At 49.8% G+C, this 21,788-nt stretch overlaps 2 protein-coding genes, 1 long non-coding RNA gene and 2 other non-coding genes across 27 annotated transcripts; 3 read left to right on the top strand and 2 right to left on the bottom strand.

Annotated features, from left to right (window-relative positions):
• Window positions 1-496: 496 nt before the first annotated feature.
• Window positions 497-20,292, top strand: AGBL5 (AGBL carboxypeptidase 5). 23 transcript variants are annotated; one of them, XM_070235721.1, is made up of 18 exons: window positions 776-916; window positions 999-1,068; window positions 2,150-2,290; window positions 3,649-3,909; window positions 4,170-4,341; window positions 4,660-4,823; window positions 5,385-5,562; window positions 5,835-6,013; window positions 6,431-6,887; window positions 7,402-7,571; window positions 7,907-8,042; window positions 8,703-8,905; window positions 9,534-9,748; window positions 17,064-17,219; window positions 18,306-18,418; window positions 18,720-18,766; window positions 19,254-19,384; window positions 19,760-20,292. In XM_070235721.1, exons 4-17 carry the CDS (start codon window positions 3,695-3,697, stop codon window positions 19,300-19,302), a joined length of 2,454 nt encoding a protein of 817 aa, XP_070091822.1. In that variant the 5' UTR covers window positions 776-916; window positions 999-1,068; window positions 2,150-2,290; window positions 3,649-3,694; the 3' UTR covers window positions 19,303-19,384; window positions 19,760-20,292. The 23 variants fall into 23 exon arrangements, with proteins under 23 accessions (XP_070091806.1, XP_070091826.1, XP_070091811.1 ...); XM_070235716.1 differs by having other exon boundaries at window positions 853-916; window positions 2,208-2,290; XM_070235705.1 differs by lacking the exon at window positions 18,720-18,766 and having other exon boundaries at window positions 497-916; window positions 2,208-2,290.
• Window positions 1,218-2,249, bottom strand: LOC106781758 (uncharacterized). Its single transcript, XR_001378496.3, has 2 exons — window positions 2,038-2,249; window positions 1,218-1,908 (listed from the first exon to the last, which is right to left on the bottom strand). It is a non-coding gene; the product is annotated as an uncharacterized lncRNA (long non-coding RNA).
• TRNAY-GUA (transfer RNA tyrosine (anticodon GUA)) lies at window positions 1,494-1,582 on the top strand. The gene is given in 2 exon segments: window positions 1,494-1,530; window positions 1,547-1,582. It is a non-coding gene; the product is annotated as a tRNA-Tyr (tRNA).
• Window positions 1,943-2,015, top strand: TRNAA-AGC (transfer RNA alanine (anticodon AGC)). Its single transcript has one exon. It is a non-coding gene; the product is annotated as a tRNA-Ala (tRNA).
• Window positions 20,139-21,319, bottom strand: OST4 (oligosaccharyltransferase complex subunit 4, non-catalytic). Its single transcript, XM_005600143.4, has 3 exons — window positions 21,314-21,319; window positions 21,052-21,189; window positions 20,139-20,391 (listed from the first exon to the last, which is right to left on the bottom strand). Exon 2 carries the CDS (start codon window positions 21,186-21,188, stop codon window positions 21,075-21,077), a length of 114 nt encoding a protein of 37 aa, XP_005600200.1. The 5' UTR covers window position 21,189; window positions 21,314-21,319; the 3' UTR covers window positions 20,139-20,391; window positions 21,052-21,074.
• Between the last annotated feature and the right edge of the window lie 469 nt (window positions 21,320-21,788).

Genomic DNA, 21,788 nt, shown 5'->3' with positions numbered 1-21,788 from the left:
AGAGAAAGAAATCAGACCCAGAAGCTCACATATTTTATGGTTTCTTTTATATGAAATCTCCAGAATAGGCAAATCCATGGAGACAGAGAGCAAATTAGTGGTTTCCAGGGAGTCATTACTTAAAGGGTAGGAGATGCTCGTCTAGGGTGATTAAAAAAAAAAGTTCTGAAACTAGAGAGGTGATAATTTGCACAACATTATGAGTGCACTAAATGCCACTGAATGGTGCATACTTTAAAATGGTTAATTGTATGTTATGTGAATTTCGCCTCAAAAAAAAAGCAACGCAATTAAATGTGTTCTGCTTCCCAGCCTCCCTCCGCTCAAGAGAGAGCGCGCTAAATACTGTGCCAAAGAAAACTATCCCAAAGTGACGCTCTTGGACACAATAGTAGCATTTTAGCAGCAGAATGAAGTTAAACCAAGATGTGAACCTGCTTTGTGGATGGACGCAAAGCCGTGTTGTGCTTAACGGCATCAGAGACCTCGGATTTACAGCTCAGCCTGGGAGTCCCAATAAAATGTCGGAACTGCAAGGGGCTCTCGAAACTACCACCTGACCTGGATTTGCCCAGGGCGCTTGTGATTCCAGGTAGCACAGGCAGCTGGCCGCAGAGCTGGGAATGGAGGCCAGGTCTCCTGTATGCCCATCCTGCCAGGCTACGAAGCAAGGTTTCACAGACGAGTTGGGTTTTAGGTTTGTTTCTTTGTTTTAAAACCCTGGGAGCTTCTAGTGGGCAAAGGATTGTGGGCTGGCATCCCAGGCCTCTGGAAAGAAGGTGAAGGTGTGAGGCGAACAGAGCAGGGCCGGGTGGAAGGGCGTGGCCCTATTCAGGCCCCGCCGGCCAGTCCCGAATCGCGGGTTTTCGGCGCCGCTGGATCTTGCACCTCCCTGCCGGCTCTGAGCAGCAATGTGGTTTGTATCTTTCTTACTCTAGTCAGGATGAATAGATCCTGACAAAACGTTGGTTAATTGACTGAATGAATGTCCTTCACAGCGGGAGAGCAGTAGGATTTCATTGGCGCCCCGGAGAAACCGAAGGGAAATGTGGAGCAGAAATAGCAAAAGTAAGCCATCTGCTTTGCAAGCGGGGCTTGCGCCTTGCAATTGCAGAGCACGTGTGCGTACCCGCCGCTCCGGGTAAATGCCGCCCAGAAGCTCAGGGTTGTGGGTCGGGTCTCTAAGCATCCGAAATCCTATAGAAGCCACCAGAGAGTGAGGGGATGGGGAGGATTTTATTGTTGTTTAAAAGCAGGGAAACGTATTGCCCCTGTTTCCTTCGTCCAAGGTTGGGAAGCCGGTCCTGTGGCAGCGTCCTTTGCTCGCACTTCTGTCGTCCGCTTCCTCTGTTCTGTGCGGCCAGGAGGGGCTCGGCGGGGGCGTACTCCTTTAGAAAATGGGAGCCAGGTTTCCCCAGGCTCCCTCAAGTCCTGGAGGAGTGCGGCCTCAGTAAGCATTAGAGGGGAGTCGGTAGGATGCGAGATCAGCGAGGCCTTCGATAGCTCAGTTGGTAGAGCGGAGGACTGTAGTGGACAAGCCGTGGCAATCCTTAGGTCGCTGGTTCGATTCCGGCTCGAAGGACTTCGTGCAACTTTTTACCCTCCACTTACTTAAGTACCCCTTGGGGAGAAAGGTTTGCTCGGAGGCGGACTGCGAATTTACATGAGCACTGCTGATGTTCGGTTAAACACAGATGCGAGAAGTAGCGTACGGTACAGCTCTCTTGCGGGTTAGATAGAAAGATATGTTAAAATGTGTTTTTAAATAGGGATTTATTACCATTGCTTACGTGTACTTATTGTATGCCTGCTTTTAAAAATCTTGTCCATGGTCACACTGTACTCGAGCGCTAAATGAATGTCCTGAATTGCCGTTGGTCCGCTGGTCAGCGGGCCACCCAGAACAACCTGTAAGGCAAAGGGAAGAAAATCAGTAGCAGCTGGGGGATTAGCTCAAATGGTAGAGCGCTCGCTTAGCATGCGAGAGGTAGCGGGATCGATGCCCGCATCCTCCACTGAGCTTTTTGCCCCACGCACCACACGATCTCTCAACAGCGGGAAATCAGCCGAACCGGGTGGGTGTCCTCTAATACATAGAGGAACATGGTAGGCAATGATTAGCTTCACACATTGTCCTTTTATTTTGCAGGTGAATTTTTCCAGTTTACTTCTTGGTCACTTTGTCTTTTTCTCCTCCCGGCGGGCAGGCCGTTAACCGTCTTCCGAGAAGACACGGAAGGACCCCACCCGCCGTTCCTACCAGCCGAGCCCGTGAACGGCCCTGGCTCAGGTACCCGCTAACGTGCGAGGGAACCCCCGCGTGCTGACCAATGGCAGCGAGCTTTACTGGGCGGGTAGCCAGCTGTACCCGCGGCCAATAGGCGAGAGACTTGTTGTTTCCTGGCAGAGCGGGGTCCCGGCACCGCGGCGGTCGGGTTTTGTTTGGGTCCTGGGTGGAGGACCGGGTGCCGGGGCCCGAGGTGGCGCCTCGCTAGCGGGAGAGGGAGCGGGACCACCGGCCCGGAGAGAGGTGAGGGGCTCTGCGTGGGGTGCGGGCCCCGCCGGCCCCGCCCCCTTCTCAGCCCCTTTCACCCGGAGCCCCTCTGGAATCCCACAGCGCCGCGCGGCCGGCTGGCGGGCCGGCCCACCCCGGCCCCACCTCCACTCCTGTGGCCTCGCCTCTGACCCCTACTCCCTGCCTTCCCACCCTCCCGCGAGTGTGAGTCTGTCCCGACCCACCCCATGCCTCCAAACCCCACTCTGCCCAGGTCAGTGTGAGGGTCCTTCAGAGTCGAAGGTCGAGAAGCCACGCTCCTGCCCCCAAGTGGGTCTCTACCAGCCACTTGTTTTAGGGGTGCTTAGAACACCCATTCCCACAGCTACCAGGGTAGCTTTTTCAGGGGCTCCAGTGCTTACAGGGCGGGGGGGGGGGGGGGGGGGGTGGAAACAGACCCGTGCCCTAACTGGAATAGAGCTACAGTCTCTAGGTGAGCAGATGGCTTCTGCCCAATTCCCTTTGGCTTGGCAAAGGCCACACTTTTCTAGTTTTCTTCCATAATAGGCATAGGGTATGACAAAAAAAGGAAGAACCAGCTCTTCCAGGGTTTAGAGGAGCAAAAGAAGAATGCCTGGTCAGTACTTGTGAGGACAGAGGAGTGGAGAAAGGAAGCTGCCCATTTAAACTTAGAAACTTGGTTCTCTTGGCTCTGCCCTGCTGGAGAGTGAGTGGGGAGCCAATCTAGGAACCAAAATTCCTGAATGGCCCGTCTTTCAAGATGGCCATGTGTGGTGGTGGGTGTATCTTGGCTAGGTTTGGGCAATCTGACCTCACTATATTCTCTAATCTTTGGGCTGCAAAAAAACTTAGAGTCTAGTATTTCAACATAGTTAAGCCGCTGAATATTTCGTTTTGGAATAGCCAAGCTGTAGTAAAATGGGGTCCTTTTAGGGCACTTATAACCCTTACTGTGGGGACACAATACTGCTTTCTCTTGGCCTTTGCTGGAAGGCCTTTTCTAAGGGAGAGAGAGCCTCTTGCTTCTTCCGGCACTCGCTAAAAGTAGCTCTCATTTATCCAAAGATACCCAAAAAAACTTGTTCTCATTTTTCTTCCCTCTCCTCCCTACCCCACCTCCCACTTCTCCCCAGCTCTCAGGGCCAGAGTGGGGCAGGAGGATGCTTTCCCAGCCCCACCATGGAGCTGCGCTGTGGGGGATTGCTGTTCAGTTCTCGCTTTGATTCAGGGAATCTAGCCCACGTGGAGAAGGTGGAATCTGTGTCTAATGATGGGGAAGGAGTAGCAGGTGGGGCATCAGCTCCCACCAGCAGCATTGCCTCTTCCCCTGACTATGAGTTCAACGTGTGGACCCGACCAGACTGTGCTGAAACAGAATTTGAGAATGGGAACAGGTAAGAGGAAAGTAATGGAGGGTGGAAGAAGGAAAAGAGAGGGGATGTCCCGTCCCCAAGTCCATTCGTCACTTAGCCCTTTGATTTACAGTTCATACCAGCACACTACCCTTCCTCTCCCTACCCCGCCCTCCCTCTCTCCTTCCCTCCCTCCTTACTAAATAGCCTTTTCCCAGTTTTGTCTTTCTCCAGCTCTCCCACGTATCCCCTCTCCAACCCTCCCATGTGTAATGAACTGTCTCTCCTACTCTGGCCCTCAGGTCATGGTTCTACTTCAGTGTCCGGGGAGGAACTCCAGGGAAACTCATCAAGATCAACATTATGAACATGAACAAGCAAAGCAAGCTGTATTCCCAGGGCATGGCCCCCTTTGTGCGCACACTGCCTACCCGGCCACGCTGGGAACGTGTTCGAGACCGGCCCACCTTTGAGGTAAGTTCTCCTTGAGGAGGAAAGAAAGACTTGGGTGCTAAAAATAGAGGAAGGACAGGAAAGAGGAGTTACCCTTGATACAGAGTACTAGGCAGGTAGCATTGGTACCACCAGCTTTCCCTCCAGCACTAGCTGGAGTCCATGATAAGCCCCTGCCTCGAGAAACTGAGAAAGAGCTGGTTGTCGTATGGAAAGTCTCAGACGGAGGAAAGTTGGAAAAGTGATGAGGATGTGAGGTCAGTTCCTTGTGAGCCCAGTAGGCTCTTAGCTCTGACACCGATGGCATGTCGCCCTCCCTCTTCCTTCTCTGCTCCTCAGATCACAGAGACGCAGTTTGTGTTGTCCTTTGTTCACCGTTTCGTGGAGGGCCGTGGGGCCACCACCTTCTTCGCCTTCTGCTACCCCTTCTCCTACCATGACTGCCAGGATTTGCTAAACCAGCTAGACCAGCGCTTTCTGGAGAACCACCCTACCCATAGCAGGTGCCAACACTATTCTTACTCCTGCCACACAGTCTTGGACTAAACAGCACCTCTGCTGCTTCTGGAATTTGCTCTAAGAACCCTGAACCAAAACTTCATCAGTTCTTTTCTCTGTAACGTGGGACATTGGGTACCTTTGACAAATATATTTCTCTGTGACCTTGATCTCAGCATACCACCACCTCCACTCCACTCATCCACCTGCTCAGTTCAAGCCTCAGTATCCCAGCTCCCATCAGTTCTCCAGAATTTAGCCAGCACTGCCATAGCTCAGCACACCTTTTTTTTCTGTCCCAAAGGAGGGCAACTTTCTCTGTCTATGCAAAGTTGTCTATCCTAGGGAGCCATAAACTGGGGAAAAAACAATAAGTTCATCTTGTCCTATACTCTGCCTTCAGGCAATGCAGACCCACCCAAATCCTCAGCCTCATTTAAGACTGTGAGGGACGGTAAGGCCCCAAAGGTTAGGGTGGAGAACAAGATCCTACAAATCTTGGGCAGGCCCAACTCTTGCTAGGACTTTAGAGACTTCTCCTGGCTTAATAATTTTTATCCCTACAGCCCCCGGGATACCATCTATTACCACCGGGAGATCCTTTGCTATTCTCTGGATGGACTTCGTGTAGATCTGCTAACAATCAGTTCCTGCCATGGGCTTCGGGAAGATCGAGAGCCCCGTCTAGAGCAGCTATTTCCTGATACCGGCACCCCCCGACCATTCTGTTTCACAGGCAAGAGGGTGAGTGGAATAGCATAAAGTAGTACCTTGGCCTTTCCCTAGCTCCAGGCAGTGTTGATAGCTTAAAGCCATGCTGTCTCTAGGCATCTTGGACATGGCCTTAGCCTGCATTCTGAGGCAAGTGTGACAGCTCCTACTCCACTCGCAAACTCAGCTAGCTGGAAATCCAGTGGCTATTCCCACCTCAAACTTCGCCCCCCACCGCCCCTGCATCTGCTGTTAGAGTGACCTATGGAGTAACCAACCTAATGACTGCTCTCCTCTCCACCCAGATATTCTTCTTAAGCAGTAGGGTACACCCTGGGGAGACTCCATCTAGCTTTGTCTTCAATGGCTTTCTGGACTTCATCCTTCGACCTGATGACCCCCGGGCCCAAACCCTACGTCGTCTCTTTGTCTTTAAGCTGATCCCCATGTTGAACCCTGATGGTGTGGTCCGGGGCCACTACCGGTAAGAAGCCTCCCTGCCTGTCTGGATTGTCCTTGTCCCTGTCATGCCCTGTATCTCACTGAAATACCGTCAGCCTGTCATCTGACTTCTCCTGGGTTCCCAGCGCTCTTGCACCCTAACAAGGGCAAGCCCATCTAATGGTCCAGTGACCCAAGAAGGAATGTGAACCCATCTAGTGGCACTCCCTGGAAGGAGCAGAGCTTGAGTAACTGCAGGGCCATCTGGGTAGAGGGAGCTGTCCTTAGGTTTCTTTGGTAGGGGTGAGAGATAGTCAAGGAGAGGGCCTATCCTCAATTCTTCTTTCCTAATGCAGCTTCAGCTTCTCATTTTATAAGTCAGTCTCCTTTTCATCTACTCTGGTGTCTCCTTCACTGGCCGAGCCCTCTAGACCCTGCTTCCGTCCTTGTTTCCCTACAGCACAGACTCACGTGGAGTGAATCTGAACCGTCAGTACCTGAAGCCTGATGCAGTCCTGCACCCGGCCATCTATGGAGCTAAAGCTGTACTTCTCTACCACCATGTGCATTCCGGTCTAAAGTCCCAGAGTCCCTCTGAGCACCACTACAGTCCTCGTCTCCCTGCTGATGCTCCCCTTTCTGACTTTGAAAAAGCCAACAACCTACAAAATGAAGCTCACCTTGGGCACACATCTGACAAGGATAACCCTAAGGCGTGGACACAGACTGAGCCAGCAGAGCAGAAGCCCAACAGGGTGTGGATTATGCCACAACAGTCCCCTGAGGTTGAGCAGCCAGCCCCCGACACCATCCCCCCCAAAGAGAGTGGTGTTGCTTACTATGTAGATCTGCACGGACATGCTTCCAAAAGGGGCTGCTTCATGTATGGAAACAGCTTTAGTGATGAGAGCACCCAGGTAGGAATTGCGGAATGTCACATGAGTGTGGGAAGTGTTGCAAGTTAGGAGATAAAGGTGAGGCCATGAACAGAGAGGAGGTGGCCTTCAGGCAGGAAGGCCTGTGGCTGCCAGAGGCAAACTACTTCTGAAGGAGGCTTGAAGGGCCAAGAAGGGATGGCACTGGGGCCCCTTATATATGTCTCAGTCTACATCATGACCTTTGAAAGACAGTCAAGCTGTCAGCATCATAGTGTTTTCTAGAGTTTGGGAAACCAGGGGAGAAGGAAAATTTTGCATTATTGGAGAGAAGCAGCTAAGAGTTTTAAACAAAGGGAAACTTGTACCTTTCCAACACCTAGAAATAATATCAAACATTCAGTGAGAATTCACTAAGCATTGATTGCTGCTGATGATTATGAAGGTATCTGCCATGTATTGTCACGTGGCCCCATGCTTGCCATTTCTTCCTTGCCCCGGTCCCTTCTTTCTCTCTGTCTCTCATTCTGAGTTGCCTTTTTCCTCCCCCAAACAGGTGGAAAATATGCTGTATCCAAAGCTCATCTCCTTGAACTCAGCCCACTTCGATTTCCAGGGCTGCAATTTCTCAGAGAAGAATATGTATGCCCGAGACCGCAGAGATGGCCAGTCTAAGGAGGGAAGCGGCCGGGTTGCAATCTACAAAGCCTCAGGGATAATCCACAGGTTGGGTAGAAACTGGGATACAGCAGATGAAATAGCTTCCCTAAAGAAAACAATACCCAGTCTAGGATGTTTGAGGGGCAGAGGACCACCTGGGTCTTCTCAAAAGGCAGACTCACAAATAGCATTACTGTCTTTAGTCTGGGACTCTACCTTTTGGACCTTCTTGGGTATATGGTAAAGTGCTGAGGTCACTTGCTAGTTGCTGGGGATTAGCACTTTCTGTTTGCGTCCCCTTTTTTCCAAGTGATTACCTTCTCAGACCACCTAGGCTGTCTCCCATGGTTCTGTCCTGATTCTGTCCAGGCAGGACACTAATAAAGGTCTCTGTGTCTTAGCTACACACTTGAATGCAACTACAACACTGGACGCTCAGTAAACAGCATCCCTGCCGCCTGCCATGACAACGGGCGCGCCAGCCCCCCTCCCCCGCCGGCTTTCCCCTCCAGATACACTGTGGAAATGTTTGAGCAGGTATGAATACATGGGATTAGTGGGGAAAAGGGGAACCTCAAAGTCTGGAAAGGGCTTCACTCCTGCTGCTTGACTCTAAGGTCCTCTGAAGAGAGGCTCAGCACTGCCGCCAGCTTACCACTGTGGTTATTTTCCTCAGTTCACAGGCACAGGCCGCTGACTGTAATGGTGTTGAGAGAATGAATAGGCACTATTTCTAACCCCCCACCACAGAGAATCCCCTACCACATCAGAGTCAGAGTGTTTGCCTCTGAGCTTGTCTTCCTACTTCTGTTGGGTTTGTTCACTCCTGGACTAAACGCACCCCGTGTACGGTGGCCTTGATGATCCTCAGTGTCCTAGGGCACGCCAGAGTAGAGCAAGCTGTGGGTTATAGAAGAGATCCAAACGCCTCCTCGTGCTGGGAGAACTCCTTCCTGGTGCCAGCCAGAAAGGTCATCCACCCGTGCATAATGGATGAAGGCCTCAAAATGGGCACTGGTTTGGGGAACAACTCTAAATTCACTTGCGATAAATAGCCTGGGCACAAAAATTAGGGTACCCATTGAACAAATTTGAAGCCTGGCCTCTCCTTTCCTTCCACTGTGCTGTGCACCCCACCCCAACACAGCAGCCTGGGTTGGAAGACCAAGACACTGAGCCACCTGGGCTCCCCCACAGGTGGGACGAGCTATGGCCATTGCAGCTCTGGACATGGCAGAATGCAATCCGTGGCCTCGAATTGTGCTGTCAGAGCACAACAGCCTCACGAACCTCCGGGCCTGGATGCTAAAACACGTGCGCAGCAGCCGAGGCCTGAGCAGCACTGTGAACGTGGGTGTCAACAAGAAGAGAGGCTCTCGAACTCCACCCAAAAGTAACAAGTAAGCCCAGCAGAGTGGAAGGGAGAAAGGGTATGAAGGTGGAACAGGGCTCTGGAGTGAAGAGTTCCAAGGGATCTGTGTTCTTTCCCTATTTCCAGAAGAATCACATGGTGAATATTTTCAGGGTAAATTAAAATTTTCTGAGAATGGGATCTTCTTCCATTTTACCTGGAGCTACATACTTCCTAGCTACCTGAAAATCAGGCTTGGGGACTCCTGGCTCCAGAGCCCTACACAAAATCAAGTATAATTGGGGGTGGGGGGCAGGTCTCAGCTTCCAGTGTTTGTGAGTGACTGACTGAGGGGCCCAGGGGCCAGTATCAGGGCAGTAAGGGGGGAATTCCCTGGCAGTTAAAGCTGCCCATGGACAGCCCTTATGGCTCTTAGCCTATTTTCTGCAGGAGCATGTATGCATGAACAAGGGCTCCTCAGCATTGTGAGGTCAGCTGGTATGCCCCAGGTTAGACACCTCATCATCCATGGCCATGGATTCCTCCCGTCTTCCTTAGAATGAGTCCCTGTGCCTTTGCACCCCAGATGTGAAGCTGTACTGAGCATCAGACCATGGGGAAGTACTTGGGACACAACATCCCTGACCCAGGGTTAACTGGCATCTGCTTCTTTGCAGTGGATTGCCTGTCTCCTGCTCTGAAAATACCTTGAGCCGTGCACGAAGTTTTAGCACTGGCACAAGTGCTGGTGGTAGCAGCAGCAGCCAACAAAATTCTCCACAGATGAAGAACTCCCCCAGCTTTCCTTTTCATGGCAGTCGGCCTGCAGGGCTGCCAGGCCTGGGCTCTAGCACCCAAAAGGTCAGCCACCGGGTGCTGGGCCCTGTCAGAGGTAAGCTAGTCTGGGAGCCCCTGCAACAGGTGTTCAGTTGTTTGGGGCATTGCTGGGGGAAGTGAGAGCTTGAAGATACACACTTGGCCTTGGGACCAAGGGGTGACTCAATAAAGTTAGTTTATAGCAGAATCTGCAGCCTTTCCTGCGACCTTGGTGTTCCCTGCGGCATGAGCTCCAGAGCGGTACTATGTGTGACATAGGCGGGAGTCCTGGGTCTCTGGGCATCAGCACATTCTGGGAGGCAGGGGGGTTTCCAAGGACGAAACACTAGCCAAAGCAGAGCCACACTGACACCTGGTGCCTCCGCATCAAGGACAGGGTCAGTCTGTCTTGTCAGGAGCAGCATAAGGAAATATCCTCACAATCCAAACGGCAGCACTGTAGGATGGAGATCCTCTCCAAGGTCTCTAGGGGCTGAAATTGTTCCTGGCTTCAGAGCCTATTCAGAAAGTGATATCAGAAGGATTCCAGCTCTTCCGAAGGAAAATGGAACAGCTACAGACAGCTTTCTGTTCTAGGCTTAGAAAGCAGCAGTCTGGCATCTTCATCAGTGGCCACAATTGTTCAACTGGGCATCACTATCCCTAGGTGTGGCCTGATGAGACCCTGCCTGATAGGACAAGAGATTGTGGGTCAAAATGTATATCAGAAACAGATGGGCCTTTAGGAAAAAAGCCGCAGAAGGGAGTACGGAGCCATTCCTTGGGAGTGACCTGGATTGTCGTGGGGAGAGATTGTTACACTGCCACTTCTGGAAATACACTAAACCACAAATCAATATTGTATGTGGCTTCTGGGCTACAGAAATTTTGCCAGAGTATGGAGGCTTGTAAGCTGGAACTGAGAGCTTTGCTGGTTTTCACGCTACACTAATCCTTGTTAGCACCTCCCTGCTACTCAGCTTGCAACAAGCTTTTGGTGCAGACCAGAAATATGCACTGGGTCAGTAGCTGTGGAAATCTGACTGTACTAGTTAGAGAAGCCACAGAGAGAGCAATGGTCCTTACCAGCTCTGACCAGTAAGATGTTCTATCCCTGATACGCAACGTAGTTACCTCTGCTTATATTCTAAGCCCCATTCTTTGAGATTCTGTCTTCATCAGGAAAGGACACTTTTGCACACTGTGTTTGAAGGGAGAGTATTAAAGTAATAATTCCTTATATTTAAATAGCATTAAACAGTAAACAAAACAGTATCACATATTTCATTTAATCCTCACAAGGACCCTGTGGAATGGACAGTATTTCCATTTTTCTGATGAGGAAACTGAGGCTGTTTAAGGGTGACTTCTCCAAGACTGCAAAGCTATTAAGTGGCAGAATTATTCAAACTTATGTCTTTTCATGCTCCAGTATATTTGAGTTCCCCATCTTAAATCTAAATAAAGTTTTTCTTCTAATTTCTTTTCCTCTTAACTCATAGCTCCTGGGAGGGAATATCAGCATCGTAAATTCTCCTTCCCTGACTACAAAAGGAAAATAGTAAAGAGCCTTTTCTAGGTCCTCACTGGAAGATTCTAGGCAGTTTTGAATCAATATTTTATTAACATCCTCCCTACCCTCACTCCCAATCCTGAGTGCTGTATTAAGCTCCTTGAGTGGATGACATATATTCTGTTTCTTTGTTACTTCCCCAAATAACTAATAGAAAATAGGCATAGTCAGTACAAAGTAATTCCTTGTTGACTGACTTGAAACTTAATAGGGGACACAGGACAGTAAACACAACATAAAAGCACGCACATTATAAATGTACAGGGGACTTGGGGAGCCACTGTCATAGATAAACACCAGAGTAATTAACCAAAGAATATTCCCTTGAGAAATGGTTTTGAAGAATGAGTGGTGGTATGCGGTTTGACAAAAACATTCCCAAATGGGAATAATAGCCAGGACCAGAGCTGCTGCGTAGGGAGGACAAAAAGCAAGTATACTAGCTGGCTCAACAGGCCAAGCCCTTCATACGGAGATCAGGTGGAGAGAGGGGGGAGGAAGAAGTCGAAATGTCTTAAAAACAAAGACTCTGAGTTAACAAGACAAATGGCCCCAACTGTGTGCTCCTGAGAATGATGGGAACAAAAGACTTATTTAAGAGAGCTGTCTGTGAACTGCATGTATCAGGCAGGGAAGGGGAGGCGGGATTCTTGCAGTAGTTTATGCATGAGATGACTAGTGCCTGTACCAGGGTCTGAAAAGGACAGATGAATAAACATATGAGAAATGGAAGTGGCAGGATTCAGTGATGGTGGAAGAGAGATGAACTAAGAGAGCTTCAAGGCTACAAGCTAAAGGAAAAAGTCATGGTAAACATTAAGACATTGTTCAAAGAAAAAGTGATGCCACTTTTTAGACATGCTTGGATACCATGGGCTATCTATATGGAGTTCTCCTGCAGGCAGAAAAAGGGCCAAACTGTAGAAGAGGTGACATCAGGCTTGGATCTAGGAGTCATCCATGTACAGGTACAGGTACAACCAAGTGAGATGCTATGTTCCCCCAACTGAATGAGCTTAGAAGCAGGAAAAGAACTGGTTTGAGTACAGAGACACCCCAGGGACTTGCATAAATATTTGTAAGAACTAGAAGCTATGTCTCTAAAGTCAAGGGGTCAAGAAGAGGGTCACTAATAATGCCAAACAGGAATACTGTAAGTTGAAAGGCCAGATTCCGGGAATCTTGACTCCTATGTTCTCCTGGGCCTTTGCTCGTGCTATAGTTTTTGATGGTTCATCTCTTAAAAGTCCCTGATGTGACTCCAAGATGGGAGACTGGCCTTGGCCTGGGACAGGGACCTGTCATGCAGACTGTGGTATTTGGATCTGGCATCTTCAACCAACCCTTGGAAAACCTTGTTTTTTGTTTAAAGTCATCTGTCCTGTGCTATAACTTTGTGACATTTCCTGGTTCCACACATCTGGCTCCTTGGCCCTTGCCATATCTGGGCATACTTCATCTTCCAAGATAGGAAGAACACAACCCCCATATCTCTGAGACCTAACTATAAAGCAACCATACTTTCCAAACCTATAACTGGGATTGTGATTTGACAGAGGATTTTCGTTTTGACTTGTAAACTTACCTATAAGAAAACTTCCACTAATGTATAAAAATGTAAAAAACATTTAATTAATGACTATCTTTTCTTGGCTACAACAAAACATGAGCTTAGGCTATCCAGGAAATTTCAGAAAAGATCTAGATAGCCCAGCCAGAAGCTTAAGGCAGAGAGGTTCAGGGAACTAGTCTGATAGGTTATCCTCTGACACTGGGGGATGACATTTTAGAAAGCCAAAAAGTAGCCAACTTGGGGTGAATAGGAATGTTCCCAGGGCAGGAGGCTGGAAGAGCCTCTGAGTAAGCCTACTCCCTGACCGTAGTGCCAGGATCTTTACCTCTGCAAAACAGGCCCTGAGCACTGCCTTCCCAGACCCATGGTCAGGTTCCTGTCCACTGGGCTCAGAAGCGCAGACAGCACTATCAGCAGCTGTGGAGGAGGAAGGAGAGATCGCTGGGGGATAGTTAATACAATGATGGAGTGAGGGAGTCAAGTCTCTGAGATACTGTGCAAAAGCAGATGCAAACAGAGCTCAAAGGAGGGCCTGCTGGGGAGAGGGCGGGTAAGTAAACCAGCTTATTCTTCTGTCAGTCCTGTATTGATGAAAGTAGGGCAAGGACTAGGAAGAGGCCAGTGAGGCACCCAGGACACACAATTTAAGAAGGCACTTGCTCTCAGGGTCAGGCGAGGGCCTCCTTAAATTGTGCACCCTTGGGGCCTTACTCGCTTCATCTTGGTCCTGGCCCTAGATTCAAGCAGGTTTCACTCAGTAACTGAAACATAGCCCCTGGCCCTCCAGCCTATCCAGCAAGGTAGTGGTGTAAAGGACAAGGGACTTAAGTGTAAAGATGGGAGGCTTCAGCTGTCGTCCTACCACAACCACTCATCCCTCCCAGCTCTGGCACTTAAACCTGAGGTTACTAGAACTTTTTCCTGGCCTCTGCGATGCCTTGGCTGAGCTGACAGGCAGCTTTTGGTAGAGCAGCTTAAGTCCAATGGTGAGTGGGAAGTTCCTTTGAGTAGTGAGTCTAAGGACATAGGAAGAGTGCATCCAGCACCATCACCATGTTTAATTTTTCCACTGCACACAAAAGTTTCATGTTAAATAGCAGATTAACACTTATTTGATGGCAAGAAACATCTCCTAACACATCTATTTATTCCCTTAGCACCTAGCATGGTATCTGGCACTTATTAAATGATCAGCAAATAAGTGTTGAATGAATAAAAGGCAAGAAGTTGGGAGCTGAATGAACGCTTGTCTCACCTTTCCACCCCACAGAGGGCATAAATCTGGTCTGTGATCATTCTAGGGATTCAGCACGATCTGGGTGCTACATGTAGGGACGGTTCCAAAAATGCTTCCAGAGGATATCACAGGATCTAGGCACAAGTCACATAACTGGTCCTCTAAATTGTGAGGCTTTAGAATATTCATTCTAACTCACAATGGTGAGGTCAGTCTGGCTCTAGCTCTCAGATTACCATCAAACATCATCTTGCAACCTCTGGAAGCAGAGCTGATCACATATCACTCTTGCACTCAGCCTTAAGCCAGTTTCTATAGCTCAGAACCAAGAAATAATAATCCCTTTTACTTTTGTCTCAATTGGGACTAAGTAGGCCTAGATTCTACCAGCAGCCTAAAGTCAACTTTAGTTGACTTAGTCTCTAGTGAGAAACTGAGCTGTGTGCTCACATCACCATATTTACAGGCAAGCCTGGCCAGATCTTAAGACAGTCTTTTAAGTGATACCTGAAATGCTATCTTTAAATGCCTTATACTTTCTCCATCAGGCCTCTCTCCTAAACCAGACTTTGTCTCCTATCCTGAAACTCTCTTTAGGGGCAAGATTCCTGAGTTGTATCCTTAGTATCTTTCCCATGATCCCTAAATTTCACATTGATGGTTTTTACATCATTTGCCTATTTTGCTTCCTATCTTCTTGAGTGTCAGTTTCTCACTAGAACCTACAAATGTCCCAAAGGTTTTCAGTTGCTTTCTTGCTTGCTCTCTATTATCCTTTCCCGGGGTAGGGTGAGGATTCATCCCTTAACATGGTTTCAGCATGCTTCTGTGTATAGATGTTTCTCAGATCATCTAGAAACTGAATTTCCCCCTCTATCGAGTTCATTATTTCTGCCTACTGTGCACTGTCACTTGGACATCATCCTGACATCCCTGATTTAACCAAAGAATTACCCAGGTCTGGGCTCTACAGTAACTCTAAGTCATTGGTGGTGGGTAATGTTCCAGGTTATTTGGTTGTGGCCATGAAAAGTCTCTGACTTGTTATCTTGTTGGCATCACTGTGCCAACTCTTACTAGCCCCCTGAGGTCTGGTTGCTTTTGACTCTTGGCTGTGGTCTTAGACTCTAATTAGTACACAGCATCTCAGCAAACTCCTCAAAGCTAGAGTAGCTTCCATCCTGAGATCTCTCCCTTTCTTCTAGCCATATTCATGTAAGTATAATTTTTTTATATTGGTTTGGGACCTTCAAGAAGTAGCCTTGTTACTGCTGGCTACTGCTCAGTGTAGCTAGACAAGATGAAGTTATCGTCACCTACTTCCTAAGCTGGAGGCTTTGCACATGTAACACGTTGCTTTGTTAGGCGTCAAGTGACATCCTGGAACCTTCATCGAATTCAGCTCCATGAAGGTTAATAGCTCATTCAGTTTGAGAGTATTTGGCACGTGCTGTCCCTCTGTCATGAGGAAGGACCTGCCAAACCTGAAAGTATCCCTACCTTGTCTTGTCCCCTTTAACCTGTGGGACCCAGCTTTCAAAACTTGCAGCATTGACACTAGCCACAAGGAATGGGCCAGAGAGAGCTGCTCCATAGGGTATAACCATATGCGCTTAGACAGAGATTAATGAGCCAGCTCATGGTCTATAGTGGATGTCTGCTATTCAAGTAAACAAAATGTTTATTAAGATCTCTGGTTTTCTAGGCAGTATTTTATAGGCACTGGGATTTATCATACTGGAGAAGACAAGGTGCCTACCCTCAAGAGACTTAAGTCCCAGTTTAAATATTAGCTAACATTTATGGAGTACTTACTATGTGCCAGGCGCTATTACAAGTACTTTACATGTACTAACTTATTTAATTAAGGAGACATAAACCATAAACAATTACTAGCCAAGTGAACAAAGGACAATGAAGAACAGAGAACAGTTAATTCTACCTATAATGATCAAAGAGGCTTCCCAGAGGTAACGTCTGAGATGGGACATGTAAGATGTCCAAGGTTTCACTAGAAGAAGAGACACTGCAGAGGAACCACACAGCTAGAAGCCACAGGGGCCTACAGCAGAGTGTGTGAAGGGTCCACTTGGCATCCTACTAACGATGTGTAGGCTGAAACCACAGTGAGCAAGGCTTTGAAGACCATGTTAAAAGGTTTAGACTTGTTCCTTTAAAAGACCTTCAGTATCTCCCCCTTGTCTGAGCCGAAATGACTTATGATCAGGTCTATGTTTTAGAATAAAAATTTGTGGCACCTGTGTGAAGGATGGCTTTTAAAAGGGAAGAGGGAGGCCAATGGGGGTCCAAAAGCCTAAATGAGAGATAAAGCCCTGTATCCAGACACCGGCAACGGCAAGGGAGAACAAAGAAGGAATTCAAATGAAGGCAGAGGTGGAATTGTCCAGATTTGATTAAACACAAATTCAAATGAGGGAGGAGTCAAAAGATGAAACAAGATTTCTAGCAGATCTTTCACTAAGACAAGAGAGAACAAAAGGAAGGGTAGGAAGAAATGAGCTTTGTTTGGGTCATGAGAGACTGCCAGGTAACGTGCAGCGGACAATCAGAACTGCAGTTCAGGAGGAAAGGGCTGGAGGCAGATTTTGGAGTTTAGAGTATGGAAAGCAGGAGAGGACCAAGGACAGAGTGGTGGGGACTCGACATTTAAGGGGCAGGAGGAGAGTGGAAGAGGAGCAGTTAGAGGTAAGAGAAGAACTTAGCAAAGCTATTTTAGAAGCCAAGCTCCCTAACTTCTTTGCCAGAAGAATGAACTGGTTGGTTAGGTACAGAGAAGTGAAGCAGGGTGAGGGCTGGCTGAGAAGTGGATAACTGGAATAAATAGTAGAGGTCTTTCTACCCATCTTAGATTTACTTCAGAAGAGGGATGCTGATGTGATGACAAGCTTGAAAACAAGCATCTCCTAACCAAGGAGAGCCAGCAGGGCAGTGGAGTGACAGTGCCTCACTTATTTGCCCTTTTATCTGCTTGTGTCCCTTCCACTTAGAACCCCGAAGCCAGGACAGGAGACGGCGGCAGCAGCCACTGACCCATCGCTCTACTTCAAGCAGCCTGGCCCCATCCCCAACTCCTGCTAGTTCTAGCCCAGCCGCCTCACGCAACATGGGCTCCTGCCTACTGCCCAGTTCACTCAGCATATCAGGTCTGTACCCACTACCACTGAAATCTGGGCTGGCCAACTTCCTTCCTTCCCTACCACCCAGGGCATAGACCAGGCTCCCACCTAGGCTTGAAGAAATCCCTCCAGCTCTGTTGCCACCTGACCTGGACTTCCTTCTTGACTTGATGTAATACAGGCCACTCCAGACCAGGGGCATCAGTTATCCTCCTGGATTGTCCTAAACCCCTACACCCATGCCCTTGTACAGGAAACTGGAATTTAATGAACACCTTTGTTTAATAAAATAATAGTTACCACTTATTGAGCCTTTACTACGTGGCAGGTGCTGCTCTAAGCACATTATCTCCTTTAATCCTCATTTTTACAGTTGAGAAACCTGAGGACTTTTACTATCTGCTACTTATTCACGCTCCCTGACTGTAGAAGCTGGGCAACATTAGACAAAATTGAAGAATGAAAAGCATAGGCCTTTCACCTGTCATCACTGCAAATGTTGTATGACCATATCATTCCACATAAAACCTAGGCCATCTGCTCTCCTTTTAAGTTATAGACCCAGCGTGTAAAGGCCCAATGAGAGTGATGTCTCTCCAGTCCAACATCTGCCTCCCTCAGAGCCTGCTACTCCCAACCTGTTAACTCTCTTCAGTGGGTAGCCCTCAGTCCACCAGTCTTGGGTACTGCTGACTTGATCCTTAAATGCTTACACATTTGACTGGGATAGGCTCTAAGGTCTATAAATTCAGAGTAGTTCAGCTCGAAATGGGTTCTGATTCAAGCTCCAGGACGCTGCTTCACCCCCTGGACCAGACCAGAGCATACCATGCTTCTCAACCAGGGGCGATTTTGCCCACCAGGGGACATTTGGCAATGCCTGGAGATATTTTTGGTTGTTACAATGGGGAAGGGACAGGGGAAGAAACACCATCTAGTGGGCAGAGGCCAGGGATGCTGCTAAACATCCTACAGTGCACAAGACAGCCCCCCACAACAAAGAATTATCCAGCCCAAAATGTCAGTATTGCCAGTACTGAGAAACGCTGATCTGAAGGAAGCTACCTCTTCTCCATGGCCCCTACCCTGATATCAGTTTCCTTTGTTCCCTAGGGAGCAGTTGCTCACTCTTGTCCTCAGGGGACAAGCCTGAGGCTGTCATGGTGATTGGGAAAGGTCTGCTAGGGACTGGACCTCGGATCCCCTGTATCAGGACCCAATTGCAGGTAACATTTTTGGGTCTTCCCCAGTCCCCGGCATAACAACTCAGGCACAGCCGAACAAGGCAGTGTTCATCTGGGTAGTGGGAGGAAAAATGCCATGCACTGCTTTGCAATCTCTCCCCCCAACTATATCAGAGCTGCTCTGGTGCCTGAATGCCTGTCTGTCCAGTGTCCCCTATCCCCTTCAGCCAGGTCTCTTGCTTGCTTCCAACCCCAGTGTCCCTGCCAGACATACCCCAACCTCAGCCTGCTAGCTTTGGCTTTGCCTGCCCCTGCCCTTAGCTTCTCCTCTCTTTCTGCCCAGACCTGCCCGAGGAGAGTTCCCGCCAGGAGGGGTCCCGGATTCCCCAGGTAACACCTCTGGTTGCTGCTCCTAGGAACAGCTGTGCCACCAACTCCGATTCAGTCCAGATCCCCATGCTAGGTTGGCTGAAGTTGGGTATAGGCAGAAGCTGACTGGACAGGTGAAGCTTAAACTGCTCTGACAGGGGCTGAGGCACAGAAGGCTCTGAGGGAGATCTCCCAATCCTCCAGCATCTTTCCACACAGTGCTTCTCTCCTCACCCAGATCTTGGCTATGGTACAGCCATGGAGATTAAATGCTGGATCCTTTTGCCTCCTCTAGTTAAGTAAGACTTGGAGTATACAGTTATAAACTGAATCCAAGAGTTCTCTAGCCATTATTCTGCCTTACCCTCTCAGCTGGGGACACTGCCCAGGAATTCAAGGTCTCAGTACCTGTGTTGACAACAATCCTACACTCTTATGCATGGAAACTCTAGAAGCAAAAAGGTTAATGGAAGAATCCAGCCTCTTAGCCCACCCCCTGTCCACACAGGCTAGGCCTCGGTTGGGCCGGGGCTCACCGCCGACTTGCAGAGGGATGAAAGGCTCTTCAGGCCCCACATCCCCTATCCCCCGGACCAGGGAGAGCAGTGAGCCGGAGCCGGGACCCCACTCTGCACCAGGGTGAGCACCGGGGTCCAGTCCCTCACCCCACCTCTCCCTTCTATCCCCTCGTTCCCATTTCTGCTATTCAGGATCATTTTCTTCTTTCCGTACTTCCTTTGACCCAAAAAGACTAAATGTGCTTTCATTAAGAATCTAGTCCCTGATATTTTTTCCCCATCATGACCTCAGTCTTCACTCCAATGGACAAGAAAACAACTTTTAGTCAGGGCCTAAGGTCTGGGAGCTGGCTGGTTCCAGCCTCAGACCACTGTGCAGTACTCAACCTTCCTATCCTCACCCATCTCACCTTTCTCATCTCCCAGCCACTGGCTAACAGACCAGAAGAGGGGCAGAGTTTTCACAACCCCGACTCCTCTCTCTTCTCTGTTCCAGGCTGCCTCAGGCCGGGCCCCCACGGTCCCACTCTGCCCCTGCCTTTTCTCCTATTTCCTGTAGTCTCTCTGACTCCCAGTCGTGGATTTGTTACAGCGGGGGGCCCTTGAGCCAACCTGAGGTTTGTTTTGTCCCTAAGTCTCCCCCACTCACTGTTTCTCCCCGGGTCTGATGCCTTGACCTTCATGCCCGGGATATAGCCCCAAGAGGGGGAACACAGTGAGAAATGTGCTAGTCCCCTCCTTCAGCTGCTGATTCCATGTGACAACCATAACTCCTTGTAATGCCAGCCACACTGTTCTGAGGCATCGCAGAGCATCACCTTAAGAAAAGACAAAGCAGGGACCTGCCACCCCTTCCCTCCCTCCAGAGCACAAGATTTTGGGACCACAAAAAAAATCTATATTTTTATACTTGGGGGGAGGGAGTAGAAAAGAAAGCAGCCCCTGTGCTGGGCCCTACTCAGTGGCAGCTTCTTGTTCCATAGGGTTAAGGAAGACTTTGAGGAAATAAAAGTTGTTTGGAAAAATCCAGGTGTAGTTGCTTTGTATGTTGTGATGGGTAGAAAGGATGAAGTGAAGTGTGAAGGCCCCTCACACCCTCCATCTTGCCTCAGACTATGTCCTGGAACCCTAGAAAAGAGCGGGAAAGACCTGAGGTAAGGAAAATGCTGCAGCTTTCCTCCAGGGAAATCCTTCAGGAGTCAACTCCCATCCAGCCTGCTCCCCCTTTCATTTTTGACCCACCCTTAACGTTGGTTTCCAAGCCCTTCAAACCGCGCCCCCCCTTCTCTATGACTTGGGTGACTTGGGCTTACGGTAGCCAACCCCTAAATCAGTGCCCCTTGCTCCAGAACGTAGAAATAGAAGTCTATATCTTTACAACCCATCATAAAAAAATTCTACCTAAATAAAAGCCTAAACAGCTTCGGGAAAATGAAGACTACTTAAAGTGAAAAGGCCAAATCCTCATATTTGAATGGCATTCTCAATACTTTATTCCTACCGGTGTCAGTGCCTCCTTGTACACACACCCCCGACTTGGGCATCTGGGGACCACATGAAGACGGGGACTGAGGGCGATTAGGAAACCCACCCCCATTCTATCAGGGAGCAGTTTAAAGGGGAGGGAGCGAGGCACTCCCTACTCTGTGCGGATAAAGGGGCCCAGTTCTGGACTGTATCATGCTTGGTCCGACACTTTCTGATTTGAAGTTTCGAACCCTGCAGGCCCTGGCGCGGCCTCGCCACTCCACTCTCCGGGGGCTGGGCGCTACAGCCCCGGGCCGTTACCTGGGGCGGAGAAAGCGCCACTTTCATTCCTGCTTCTTGGGATTGTTGACGGCCACGTAGTGATAGAGAACGACAAGCAGGAAGAGCGACACGCCCAGCATGTTGGCGAAGATGGCGAGCTGCACGTCTGTGATCATCCTGCGGAGAAGAGGAAGGACTGAGTCTCGGGCGGCGCCCTCCTCGCCCAAACCGAGACCTGTTCTCGCCCCGCTGGTCCAGCCACCGCCGGGTGGGCCGTGGACCGCGCCTGCGTGGCTCTCACCTGATGAGCGGGGCTCAGCTCCGCCGCGGACTGTGCAGGAGCTAGAGGTAGGAGACCTGGACCGGAAGCTTGTAGGGCCTGCTCAATCCCAAACCAGGCACTTCCGGCCGTCCGGCTCGGCCGGAACGGGCTCTCTAGCCCCGCCGTCTCGCCTGCTCCCAGCGGTGCACTCTCAAGGGGCGGGGTTTCGGGCGGGGCTGCGGAGGGACGGCCAGCCGTGGGGGGCGGGCGGGTCGCGGAAGAGCGCCTCGGGTCGGGCAAGGCGCAGCTGGCTGCAGCTGGCGCGGCTGGGTACGCGGTTAGCAGCGCTGTGGCCGCCCCGGGGAACCAAGGAGTGGGCTAGGGTGGGGGTGCGGCGGCAGGGTTGGGCGGGAGGCTCGTCCTGACCCCTAGACTTCGACCCCTCTTCCTGCTCCGGCCCCCAGCGCTGCTGCCCACCCCTCGCTTCCCGGCCAGCCCAGCCAGGTGCTTCCTC

The sequence above is a fragment of the Equus caballus genome, chromosome 15 (assembly GCF_041296265.1).
Source record: "Equus caballus isolate H_3958 breed thoroughbred chromosome 15, TB-T2T, whole genome shotgun sequence".
NCBI classification, from domain to species: domain Eukaryota; kingdom Metazoa; phylum Chordata; class Mammalia; order Perissodactyla; family Equidae; genus Equus; species Equus caballus.
Note: the sequence above shows the minus strand (reverse complement) of the source record. Positions and strands in the feature narration are given on the sequence as shown.

Bases quoted from the DNA above. Each gene is read 5' to 3' on its own strand.
- AGBL5 (XM_070235705.1), top strand. The intron at 2,291-3,648 runs GTACCCGCTAAC...ACTTCTCCCCAG, and splicing joins CGTGAACGGCCCTGGCTCAG to CTCTCAGGGCCAGAGTGGGG. The intron at 8,043-8,702 runs GTATGAATACAT...GCTCCCCCACAG, and splicing joins CTGTGGAAATGTTTGAGCAG to GTGGGACGAGCTATGGCCAT.
- OST4 (XM_005600143.4), bottom strand. From the start codon at position 21,188: ATGATCACAGACGTGCAGCTCGCCATCTTCGCCAACATGCTGGGCGTG.